Source organism: Haliotis asinina, chromosome 15, assembly GCF_037392515.1.
Source record: "Haliotis asinina isolate JCU_RB_2024 chromosome 15, JCU_Hal_asi_v2, whole genome shotgun sequence".
In the NCBI taxonomy this organism is placed as follows: Eukaryota; Metazoa; Mollusca; class Gastropoda; order Lepetellida; family Haliotidae; genus Haliotis; species Haliotis asinina.
Window position 1 is genome coordinate 4,253,847 of NC_090294.1, and position 13,951 is coordinate 4,267,797.

Genomic DNA, 13,951 nt, shown 5'->3' on the forward strand with positions numbered 1-13,951 from the left:
ATTCCAGCTACTTCATGTAGCAATATTCCAGCTACTTCATGTAGCAATATTCCAGCTACTTCATGTAGCAATATTCCAGAAATGGGCTTTATACTTTGTACATGTCTTCAGCGTGGTGACCAAACACTTTAACCCATCCCTACCTCGGCATCTTGAAAATGTATGGTAAATTGGCATAGACATAACTGTGGCATATATAGCTGATACAGCAAATGAATTAGAAACACAAATTACACACTTCTCGCCAAAATGAAACAGAGGCAAATATTAAGGTAAAAAAGAGTTGGCAGCTTAAATGTGAGTGAGTGAGTGAGTGAGTGAGTGAGTGAGTTTTACACCACTTTTGGCAATATTCAAGCAATATCAGCACAGTGGGGCACCAGACATGGGCTTCACACAATATACCTGGAGTAAGCCCAGATTGTCTCATTTCTTAAGCTCATCAAAAGCCCACATTGTCTAATTATTGGTCACCTTAGACTTCCTATCTGTGTCATCACCGACTCATGACGCTCTCTTTGAGTAGTCCATGTGGAAATCAAACCTGCATGTTACAAGCAAGCACTTCAACTTCTTGGCTACCTTCTCAACCATCCCTGGCCAGTTAAGAAAGGATATGAGTTATAATATGAGAAAATAAAAACAAAATCATGGTGTATAGTTTACAATCATGATTGCTAAAATATAGATGACATTGAACATGTGTCTTTGTCACCTGCAGATGTATGGATTATTTATCTTTTATGTGGATATTGAAAGGTACATTCAACTTACAACTTTCATCTGGTGAAATTTATACTGGCATTAATTTTAATTTTTTGTTGTCGCATTGAAGAAAAGCATTTCATTAAAGCTGTTGTCAGGTAGTCCTTCCACGAGAGACAGACTAACTCTAAACTAAGTTTATAAACATTTATTTTTAAAAAGTATTTCATCTTTGTTTATCAACGAGAAACTGCACCCTTATACTATCAAATGCCCTTAAGTGTCACTCAACAGAAACCTGTCAAGAATTCTGGGATATCATCCAAGAACCCACCGGGTAAAAAAATATGCAAAAACAACAACTGGCCTAAGTTAATTGTTCCAGAACAGTTCCCCTTTAAATGCAATATATGAAGGAGTAGCAAGCTGATAAGGCAAAACGTGTTATCAAGATGCACTTAAGGGTGGCCATGCAGAAACCAGTTAAGAATTCTCACATATCATCTGAGCATCCACAGGTAAAAAACATTCAAAAACAACCAACCACAGCTAGCCATTCCAGATCAGTTATCCCTTAAATGCATTTCTAAAGGAGCAGCAAGTTGACAAAACAAAAACTGTTATCAAAAGAAATGTAAATTCAGCCAAGTATCCCAATTTATAACAAAAACATTTTATGTGAAAGAAGATAATCACTTTATGTGGCCTTGATTAGCCGAGATTCCCAAGCTGCCAGAAAGTTAGCACGATAAATAAATTATGGGCAGATTAAAAACTAGTTGAACACTATAACAGACTAGAAAAATAGCAGATATGATGATGTGTCTGCCATGAACATATTTCAGGGGTAACAAAAGCAGAAATGAATACTGTGAACTCTCCTTACATAGGAGGTGACGAGACTCAACCAAGCCATTACAGATAACACTGCTTGTTCACTGCTCCACATTATTTATCATCTGATCTGTGGAATAGTCATGAATATTTTGAAGAGGTCACATGTGCAATTACTTATGTCACATTTAGAATAATGTGACCAGGTGTATGAATTCATAAGCCAGCTTTTGTCACATGGTGAGTGAGTTAAGTTTCTCAATACTCTCAGTATTCAATATCACAGCGGTGAACACTACAAACAGGCTTCACAGTGAACACTGTACCCATGTGGGGAATCAAAACTGGATTCTTGGCATGACAAGCGAACGCTGTAACTACTTGGCTACAGTACCACCCTTGCTCGCATGTTGTACACATAAAACAGAATGAGTTGGTTCTACAATATTCCAGCAATATCAAAACAGAGGACACCATAAATGGGCTTCACATATTGTAACAATGTTGGGAATCAAACCTGGGTTTAAGGCATAAAGAGTGGACACTCTAATCACAAGGCTATTCCATAAAATAGGAAAAAAAAACAACAATCTACAGTCAATCAGAAAAGTTATTTTCATAGTCTCTTTGTCCTTATACAGGTAGATTATATATTGTTTAAACAACATTTATACTTCAACAAAAGCATTCTATAGTACTATCATCATAACGACGGGTGATAACTGCATTGTTCTGCTCAAAATAACTGAAGTCATTTCAGTAATACTAAACAGATTATGTACATTCAATCTGATGATTCAAATAGCTAATGCTTAACAATTTGTTCTCAGACTGCATGACAATCACTGTCAGTCTTTAATGAAATATGCTGCAGGTAGAAAGATGGGTGTGTGTCAGGAGACTATGATATAAAGATTAACAACCCTTTGAGCTTTGGTAATAAACTCTTTCCACTGGACCTCTCCCTTTTACTAATCATAAATGGACTCCACTTACATTCAACAAGAATCAGTATCAGACTCCCCAAATTTTAGACAATCATTGTTCCACATCTGCACATATATATAATGAGTGAGGGAAAGGGGTTTTATGCTGTAGGAAGAAGAGACTTCACGGCACATCAAGACATAGTTATCCCGACTGTAGAGATTTGAACCAAGGTCTTCTGCCTGGTAATTAAACACCCAACGGCTGTGTGTGATTACCTCAGACATGAGACCTTGTAAATGTAACCTATATCCAACTGAGCACTGACGAAACTAAGCCAGTTCTCCTGTTCCCGCTATGGAATCACTGCTTGGGAAGTAACTGTCCCCATTTGCAGCTTCATACATGCACAATAACAACGGTTGTGGACAATATTTCATATGCTCCCATTAGACCGAAAGTAAACAGTCCAGATTAGGCATCTGTTTAATAAACAGCTCAAACAAATTGTATATTGATAATTGCACCATAGCACCTCCATTATATCCAGGTTCAGCTGGCATGGGTAGAGATCTACAGTTGTAATTTAATATTTATACAAACTGTGGGTAATGAGGTACCTGCACAGCTAACGTAAACAACTACCATGGATCATTGCTGAGTGACTGAACACTTAACAGTGAGTTTGGTTCAGACATGCTTTCCTACAGTTGTCGCACACCATGCAAGTTATAAGTATTTAAGTGATATCACACAGGAATCAAATTATATCACACAGTATTCAAGTTTTATCATATTCTAGTTCTCACACATTACTCAATTGTGTATCACTCAGTATTCAAGTATATAAACACTAAGTATATAATCACTAAGTTGCATCAGTCAGTATTCAGGGTATATACTATCCATCACACAGTATTTAAGTTATATCACTTAGTATTCAAGTATATAATCATACAGTATATAATCATTCAGCATGATGTAAGAGAGAAGTCCAAGTTGTAAGAATGACATGACATGACATCATTCTGTCAAACCCAAAAAATTAAGGTAGAGTGCTAACAGTCTTTAAACAATCCTCCATAATGCAGTGATGCTTCAAGCAGTAACTCTTGTACTGTAGTGTAGTGTGTGTAGTGTGCCTAGATGTAGGTATATCAGTATTCTACGGACAACATAGCTCATGTTTATTAGTCTCAGCAGTTATACAATAGAGGCTTATGTCATAATTACTCACCATCCAATAGTTGCACTGTACATATCCACCACATGTGCTTCTTTGAAGCACATGTAAATGCATACATCAAAATATAGCTTCTGTGACTGGGTGTATGTAATGTTGTCAGCCCAGTGATAACAATATGTCATCAAGAAGATATCGCAATGTTTTACCAGAATATATCATAATATGATTTAAACATCATTTAACATCCCTAACCAGATAATATTCTGTTATCAAACCAGCTGATAAGGGGTGTCAACATGACATAACAATGTGTTACCTGAAATTTATAACAATAAGATATGACGATCTGTTATCAACCATATAAGACAAAATGATAAAAGAGACTAAATGAACTGCTGCAAACACTGTCATGACAATATGTTATCAACATGGTGTGATGTTATCAACAGACCTAACAGTGAGTTATCAACATGGTGTGATGTTATCATAAGACCTGACAGTGAGTTATCAACATGGTGTGATGTTATCAGCTGGTCACCTGACAATTTGGTATCAACATGGTGTGATCTTATCAGGTGGTCACCTGTCAATTTGGTATCAACATGGTGTGATCTTATCAGCTGGTCACCTGACAATTTGGTATCAACACGGTGTGATGTTATCAGCTGGTCACCTAATAATTTGGTATCAACATGGTGTGATATTATTAGCTGGTCACCTGACAATTTGGTATCAACATGGTGTGATGTTATCAGCTGGTCACCTAATAATTTGGTATCAACATGGTGTGATATTATTAGCTGGTCACCTGACAATTTGGTATCAACATGGTGTGATGTTATCAGCTGGTCACCTGACAATTTGGTATAAACATGGTGTGATGTTATCAGCTAGATGGTCACCTGACAATGCCACATGGGACAAGGAAGGATGTGTCAATAATAAACACACAACCTCAGTAACATAGGGTCAACATCAGCTGAATATCACAACTAAGATAGCATGATATAAAAAACTCCATGACATAAGCATCTGTGACCTAGTCACTGTGTCAGCAGCTGGTATTGCCTCACAGACCCAGGAAGCCATGTCCAGTGCTTCTGTCAGCAAGGTGGTCCCACACAGGGATCTCTCTCTCTCTCTCTTTCTCTCTCTTTCTTTCTCTCTCTCTCTCTCTCTCACACACACACACACACACACACACACACACACACACACACACACACACACACACACACACACACACACACACACACACACACACTTCTGTTCTGTAATGGAATTCCAAATCTACATTTCAACAAACAGAAATAATAACCCTGTTCACATAACAAATAATACAAGTGATTATAGGTGACGCATGCATGTAATTTCATACTCATTGAACCTGGATTATTTTAAAGAGAAGTAAAAAAATAATCACAACTGTCACATTGTTTGTTCAAGATGAGATATAACAAATATGCAAGTTATGATACAAGTGTAGATGTAAGAGTTTACACAGCTGGCAGCTGTTGTTACTGCCATCAACCAAGCTCTTTCCTTGTTCTCCAGGTGTGCAACAGTTACAGATTACAACCTGCACTTGATTGCATACACTGCACCTGGTTGAGGTATGGAGTGTGTCTGTAGTAGTATAACCACAAACCCCAAAACAGTGTCATGACAATGTCACAGTACCACACAGTGTCATCACAATGTCACAGTACCACATAGTGTCATCACAATGTCACAGTACCACACAGTATTACAAATCTGAAAATGATTTCAAAAACACATAAGCAATCAATAAAAAGCCAGAGAGTACTTACGATTTTCTCGTGAAAACAACAGGTGTTTCCTTAGGGGTGGGAACAACTGGTATATAATCATACGAAACATGCGTCCACCTTTGGCGAAATTCTTCGCCACACGACCACCACAATTAAGACCCCATATACACATAAGGTGTTGGACACATGGGTAGATGGAACACACAAAACTGGACACAGGTCACTTGGTTCAAAGCTGGCAGACAAAATTCACTGAATGGTGTGACAATCGGCTCTTGGATCAGGCGTGGTCAGGTGGACTCTCTTCCAGCAGCAGCAGCAGCCAACAAGGAACACTGTATTGCACACTGATGTTGATATTACAAGACTGATAGCTGCTCTAGCCTCTTCAATACACACTCCTATGCTAGCGCCTACTCCTGGATTCAAATGGAATATTGGCCAGGCTGACTCACTGTGGCAGCAAGGGGAATAGGGTGGATGCCAGAATGGACTGGTCCTACACTGTCCTCTGAGACCAGCACTCCAAGTGATGACATAATAAGCTTTATTGCGACACCATGGCACAAAGCTCCATTAAAACTCTCTCATTAGTTGACAACGGTACACGACAACTTTCCCTCGGCTAGATACCTGTCTAACTTCTGGTTCATCATTTCAGTTAATCAATGCCAGCTTAATCAGTTCTGACATTAATAAGATCATGAGTGACACTGTCCAATAGCACTTCTCACTAGAATGTTTTGTCCATGGATAGTGCCCAGTTACATTTTTATTGATTATTTTCTATTTCACCTTGGGAGGTAGCTCCATCCCTGAATTCAATCGGCCGATAATTCCATGTTAGGGTTTCTTCTGGTTCCTTTTAATCAGTGAAATCACTTGTAGCGATGTAAAACGAACAAAACGACTGGCCACTTGTAGCATCAGGGTCTAGGCAGGATCCTAGGGACTCCCAGAAGGTGATTCAGCTCACGAGTGACACTTCTGCTGCAAGCTACTCTCCTGCCACCTATTGAACAGTTGAGTGAGGAGCACAAGCTTTACCTCTGCTTATCTAACGACTAATGTCGCTGCACAGAACACAGGAATTGAGTTTTCTACATTGATGGTGGTCAAAACAATCTCTTCCCTCACAAGCTAGCTGTACCGCTGCTTATCTAGTAACTACTGTCTCCAGCACAGAGCCCAGAGTTTCCTTGACTTCAACGATAGTGCTCAGAACCATTACTTCACCATTAATCCTGCCATCTGCTTGGTCCAATATTAACTGTACAAATTGCCTTAAGGTGGAATTTTTTTCTGTTATTTCCAAACTAATACTTACCCATTGCTTTAATTACAATAAGATGGGTCATGCGTTTCTTTCAAATATACGGACTGAAATCACAAATATAACCAATACATCAAGAACTCTGTGTGAACCAAACTAATGGTTCATTTGGCAAAGTTCTAAAAATTCCTGGTATTAAGGGATGATATTTAATTACTTCATTATCATTCAACTCCAGAAAAAGACATCAATTTATTTTTGTTTACTTTAGTTGGTAATTGAAACAAAACATAAATTCTCTATTCATACACATTAAATAAAGAATTATTAAAAAAATGTAGAATTTTTTTATAGTTTAAATTATGTAAAAAATCCCAGCAGGGATAGTTATGAATTTCTTGGTCTCAATTCATAAAATGTCCTTTTTCCAAAGTATCTTCGCCTCACAGAAAATGGGTACCAGGAAGTAAAAAGTTGCCATAGCAAACCTTCTGGCATGTTAAAGTTTGTATTAGATTGTATTGTCCAACACACATGAAGATACACAAGCAGATAACTAGTACTCTCCTCAAGCACGCCTTTGTCAACTGTGAGTTGTGAGTATAACAATGTAATAACTACCCATCATTATCATTAGTCCATAACAAAATTATAAACAGAGTCATTACTGGAATCAGCTAACAATAAAATACATCAGAAAAACCTTTCTAGCCAATTGTGTGACATCGAAGCTTGAGCAGTGTCGATCACTGCTCGCAATACTAATCACTGGTTTAATTGGTCCAGGCTTAATTTTTTATTGGTCATCATCACACAGCTAATGTGATAGATAGGTATGAGTGCAGCATTGACAACAAGTAAACAATAAATAAATGTTTAACCATGTGAGTGAGTGAATACTGCTTTCTGCTGTGTCAGCACTCTTGTCGAGATTCCTGTCATTTTCTCCAGAACATCTGGTTCAATCAGTATTACCTCAGAATACATAACATGCATTATCAAATGACACACAGTATGTAATAATCAGCAATGCCTGCATTACTCGGCAGTCTGTACTGGGTGTATCATTCATCTTGAGTTGTAACGTTACATGTAACTGTGGTGGCCCTCCTCTTGTGAGCAACATGTCTATTAAGGCAATAATCAATACAGGAAATATAGAATTATCCTTTATATAATTACAAGCAAAGAGCATCCCAGTATAGCACCATTTGTGTATTCCAGCTCAGGCTTAATTATCTCGCACATATGCTGTAATGCAGATTCCCCATATTGATTTCACAATGCCTATGAAGTATTCAGCTACATCCCTTCCTCAAGACCACAGGGCTGGGTTCCTTACAAATACTGCGTCCAGATTTCTCCAGTCAGCCAGCTAAGATACTGAGATTGGTTTGATGGTTCTCAGATAGTGGACCTGAATAGTACACCTAAACAGGACAAGGTGGTTGTTCACAACGCCATAAACACTTTCACTTTCAGGTTTTCTCTCCTTCCATGATGCAACCTGCAATTTGTTTCAATTTCCTACAAACACCCCAAATATTCTTCATTTATGTTGAAATGCAAAACGTAAACCTTTTTCTGTAATGGAGGTGTTTAAGATATTTTGCAATGTTAGGCAGCTTACAATGTGTATGAGTGAGTGAGTAAAGCATAAGAGAAAATGTGCTAATAATATTATGACATCACTCTGATGAAGAGGAAGACAAGGTGTTGTGTGACAACTAGACATCACAATAACTGCCTTCATGCAAAGAACACTGCTAATATATCCTGAACACTGATTTTCATAAATATGAAATATAAATCACAGTTGTCGTGTATGAATTCCCCATAGGAACTAAATAACCTGACAAAGGTTTTATTACACAATAGTCACTATTAAATGCCATAAGTTCTCAGTGCCATTACACATATAATGAATGAGTGAGTGTCATTTAGCAATTTTTAGAATATTCCATCAAAATCACAATGGGGGCAGGGGATACTAGAAATGGCCTTCACATATAGCAACCATGTGGAGAATCAAACCCAGGTATTCAGCATGATAAGTGAACCATTAGGCTCCCCCACTGCCCCATATTATTTCATACTTTCTATCTAAAATACATTACAATGTACGCTTCATATATTCCATGAACCTCAGCTTTTCAAGATTACATTTGCTAACATCAGTAATTGAAATTACACGTTTGTTTAAGGTGATGTTTAGCGAACATTTGGTGTCATCATTATTTCATAATGGTCTCATAAATACTTGCTACAGAACTGAAGACAACACTACTTTTATAGAATACATCTGTAGAAAGGATTCTAATGCTTTTAACTGACGGTCAGTATTGAAACAGAAGTTCTTACAAGAGACAGATACGTTTGATCGTTTCAAGACAGAGTATGTCCTTGAGAGTTAATGTCCATTTCACCAAGAACGTATAAATAATTTGTGCTGTACAACCTTACAAAATATCAACAGTATTACAGATATTTGTGGTGACGTTTTTCAACAAGAGTAATGAAATATGTTAAAGAATGGAATTTCATACAGAGACATGAATACAAATCCATCGTAACAACCTGCCCTTACAAATATTCCTCATATGAATCTAATCCACGCCACCAGAGCAGCACAGTACATCCAGCACTACCATTGTTCTAAATCCTGCATCATGGCAACTTAGTCACAGATAATTCCATGCATGAGAGTCCTGAATTATTCAGTCTTTATGTATTGAGCATGATTTAATATCATCAAATAAATCATCAATTTCAACTGAAACAATCCACAACATTGCCAGGTGATAATATTCAGGCTGAACAAGACAGAAACTATGCACCTAAAACATATTTTAATGAGAATTTTCCCAGCTGTGTCACATAGTAGCTGGATTTAGTATCATCGCCAATGGCAACATACAGAGTGTACTATCAAGACACAACACCTACATCTGCAACGTACACATCAGCAACAACCATGAAATGTCCTCTACTGGCAATTTAGGTTGAGTGCAGCGTTGCTGCATTGTAACTAAACATTCCACTGTCTGGTCTTGTTCTCATCTCAGTAATGGACAAAGTCAGGGACTAATATGACTGTTTCGCGATGGTCAAGTTTACCTGTCCTGATAATATAGTTCCCTAGGGGCACCATTAGCAACCACTAAAGCCAGTAACGCTGTCTGAAAGTGTTACAAAGCTTACGCACAGCCAGAACATGTTATTGCCTGTGATTGGTACAGCGTTTAATCAGGGTGATGGTCATTTATTTGATCGGAGAATTTTACAGAACAAGATGGTCCTTATAGAGTTTGGTGCCATATTATGGGGAGACAACTCTCTTAACAGGATTAAGTCGTGTTCCAACCTATATTTATAATGGAGAAGAACATTTGCTGCTATCAAATGAAGGACAGGGAAGGATATATGTAGATTATGCTACTGGAACAGATCATTATTTCCAATTTCATCCGAAAATAGCGCAACTTTGCTTCTTTGCATAAGTATTGATTACAATTGGACAGTTGCATACAGAAGAGAATTCAGGAACATACATAATTAACCAAAATACATAAGCTACCACAAACATCATGCTTGAGTGACTGTATGCTTTTTATGGAGCAATTGTGATAAATATCAACATACATTTTCACTTCATTTCCAAGTGGACTTGAGTATGTGTAGATGGTTAATCAAAGGTAGTGAAGGCCTATTCAACTATTCAAGCTTCCTGCCATACTATGATGACTTGTAAAAACAGTAAGAAACAGATCCTGGATCATAAACAGATTATAGCACCCATATTTTGATCTCAAATATACAAAGCTAAAATTCTAAAATCTTAATGACTCTTGCTGGCAAGTCTTTTAGAGTGTTTAATAAATGTTCATGCTAACTATCCAAAGCCATAAAGGTGAAACTATTCATTATCCACCATCATTCTTGTAATTTCAATTTGTCATTAGGAGTTCCAGTCATTGAAATACTCTTACCTGTACACAGGACCTTTGACATTTTATCTCTGATATGAACACATTGTACAGAAAAAAAACCCGAACATTTATTAATTTCTATTAATACAATGTTATAGAAAGGACTTTCATTAACAAAAGTGAATTAATCAACAAGGAGAGGCATGTCTGTGATTGACATCAATGAGGACTGACAATGAACAGTGTCCAACACCTGCCCACATGTAATCATGTGCCGAGGCTGAAACCACTGAATGGCCCATGCTGGCACTTGATTCCGTCATTCCGTTGTTCCTTTTGAATTTTGAAAAACAATTTCTTCTCTCATTACATATTTTTGTAGGAAATGGACTAGTTGAGGACTAGTTTCTATACTTGCCACATATCCTAGATATTAGTTTCAGTGTCAGTAAGACAGATTAATGGTACTCATTCTGGCAGGGTTCATCATTACATTAACTACATCTGGATTTTTCTTACAGCTTAAAGAAATTGTTTACATGTAAAACAAACCTGACTATATATTACAGCCAACACCATTAACGCATGTTCATAATTATTTGTGGGTGCTCTGTATGCACACAATTTTATATGCTTCCAAACTGTTTCAGTTCTTTCTCGATGGATTTCAGTGCTGATCATGTCAACTGGTTGACAGCTACAGTTTGTCTAATGCACTCAACTATATTCCATTTGGTCTACAAGTAATTATGGTTGGACCATTCAATCCAGAGTTTGGTGCATGATTTACAACAGAAGCATCATTCTACACAATTGGAACACCATTACATATGACCCCAACCCACCCCAACCAACCCCAACCCACCTCCAAACCATCCCTGTTCCTGTTAGTCATTTTTTATGACAAGCAAGAGGTGCTTAAGACCAGTCTAATCTAATCTTGATCTCCAAAAGGCTCGACAGTTACAGAGACCAAAGACAAATTTATCATATTGAAAGTGAATCTGTTCACTTTCTTTTCCACGTTCATGTTGGAAAATGTCCGATTGATTCATGGAAGTGGCCATTGTTTTAAAGCATGACATCTCTGAATGAATGATGACGATGAACATCATGTTACAGCAGTTGTTTCACCAAAGTGGGGAGATCTCTGAATAACATTCTAACTTCATTAAACATATGTTATGTATAAAAACGTTGTTAAAGAACATTATAAAAATCTTCCTGCCTGATGATCCCTTGATAATAAATTACAACCATGAAACAAAACATGGTTCAGTTTTGCTTCTATTCCATATTCCGACAGAACACACGAGTCTTCGAGTCTTCGTCGCAATGTAATTATGAACATTTCTGACATGACACACAGACCGATGAGATACTACGTCAGGAGCTGTTATAGATATCTAGGCATTATCCCTGGAATCTTGTAAGGTGATTGTGCCTCACCATATAAAAACAAAGTTTCCTATTACAATCTAAAAATATTTCAAATAACTTCTGTGGCCATAAATGTGATCAAGAAAACAAGTCCTTGCTGTTCAAGAGTCATAGTCAGCAGCCTGATATCCAAGATTTCAAAGGAAACTCCACAATGGCTGACAGTGGAACTGGATGTATTAATTAATTATTGTCAGACAGCCAGCCATGAGACTTCTTGTTGTCTGGCGACAGAATCTCACATTTTGCCAGCTATAAAAGGTTATACTCACAGCAAACATTATTGTGAAATATCACCAACATATCATACTCCCTGTAGATACATACAAATGGACAATACATTGTGACCTTTATAGTGAAAAAAACATTTCTAAACATGAAGTGAAAATGTAGAAACAAAAAAGCAACTTGGTTCATAGGTTGTAAAATAAAACTTTACTCACACATGATAAGCTTTCCATTACATATTTGCTATAAATAAATGACAAAATACAAATAAATATCCTTAAATATACCTTTACATCATCATCAGTTAATGAGTGAGTGAGTGAGTATAAGAGAAAGAGTGCAAGAGACTAAGTAAATAACGACATGTCACATTGAGGAAGACAAGGTGTCGTCGGAGAACTAGGCATCATGATAACTGCCTTGAGTAAGTGAGAGAGTGAGTGTGAGTGAGTGAGTGAGTGAGTGAGTGAGTGAGTGAGTGAGTGAGTGAGTGAGTGAGTGAGTGAGTGAGTGAGTGAGTGAGTAGATTGTATAATGGTATGTCCGCTTCATCTTCTGCCTGAAGTAATGCATGTCTCATACGTATATCACCTTGGTGAAATCCAATTAGCATCGCCTCTGATAAGCTTAAGAATCCTAATTGTGGGGAAATTAAACCCAAAATGACAGGTTCCAGGTCTGCCCTGAAGTGCCAATACTGTAATCCAACTGCAGGATCTTTGATTACAGGACCAAACATGGCACCAATGGTCAACAAACTGTACTACTCTCCTAGAGCTACAGAGCATATATCACATAACCTTCAAAACACAAATAAACCTCAATTTACATCATTAGAGTCTATGGGTAAAACAAGTTATATCCTTCAACTGTGGGAGGCATAATGAAATATATTGATATTGTTGCAGACTGATGACATTATACTGTTAACACCAGCATCACTGCTGATTCAAAGTATTCCAGGTAATGCCAAATGTTTGTGGAATCCAGTGCTGACTGTGATAGGTGAGATGAAAGGGAGACCTCTTTGTAATGAGGGTAGACACTTGCTACCAGGAAGTGCACAGGTGTGCTCGGTGCATGCACCCATGTGTGGTACGCGTAGACAGGGAGCACCTGCACAGGTATTGGATGTGGAGGAAGAGGCAGGTGTACCTGCAAACACTGGGATCAACAGTGGGACTCTGATGAGGTTCACTGAGAAGATCGCAGCTAGAGATTTGGGCAGAAGTTAGTCAGGTGTTGGATGGTGGGGGTGGGTGAAGGAGAAGGAACCTGTGGCTGGGTATGCAAGTAGTACCCTCCAGTTTATTCAGGGTTTATGTTGGGTGCATTATTGTCAGACCTTAGAGGTGGTTTTCAACTTTGTTGTATTTAGGATTACACTTTCTTAGTGAAGCACAGATTCTAGTTCTATCATTCATTACATTTTATCCTTTTCTAAACAGCATTGTGTAGTCATTATACTGGGGAGTGAAGGGCAAGACTGTTTATGGCAATAAGTGATCTAGGTCAACGGCAGAGCTAGGGTTATGAAGGTATATTAGTGGGTTAAACTATTGGCAAGGTTCATAAGCAGATCAAGGAAGTGTGTGTGTACCAATTACCTATCTTTTTAACCCTGAAACCCATCTCAAACACATGAGATTACAAAGAA

General features: G+C 37.8%; 1 protein-coding gene across 7 annotated transcripts in view; it reads right to left on the reverse strand.

The window, feature by feature from the left end:
• LOC137265941 (Kv channel-interacting protein 4-like) overlaps positions 1-13,951 on the reverse strand; it is a 435,955-nt gene that overhangs the window by 158,936 nt on the left and 263,068 nt on the right. Inside the window, exon 1 of one of the 7 annotated variants that reach the window (XM_067801418.1) lies at positions 5,464-5,671. The exons of the other annotated variants lie outside the window; for them this stretch is intronic. Within the exon in view, the coding sequence (XP_067657519.1) occupies positions 5,464-5,596 (133 nt within the window). The 5' untranslated portion in view covers positions 5,597-5,671. Of the gene's footprint in view, positions 1-5,463; positions 5,672-13,951 lie in introns of those variants that run through there. 7 annotated transcript variants of the gene reach the window in all.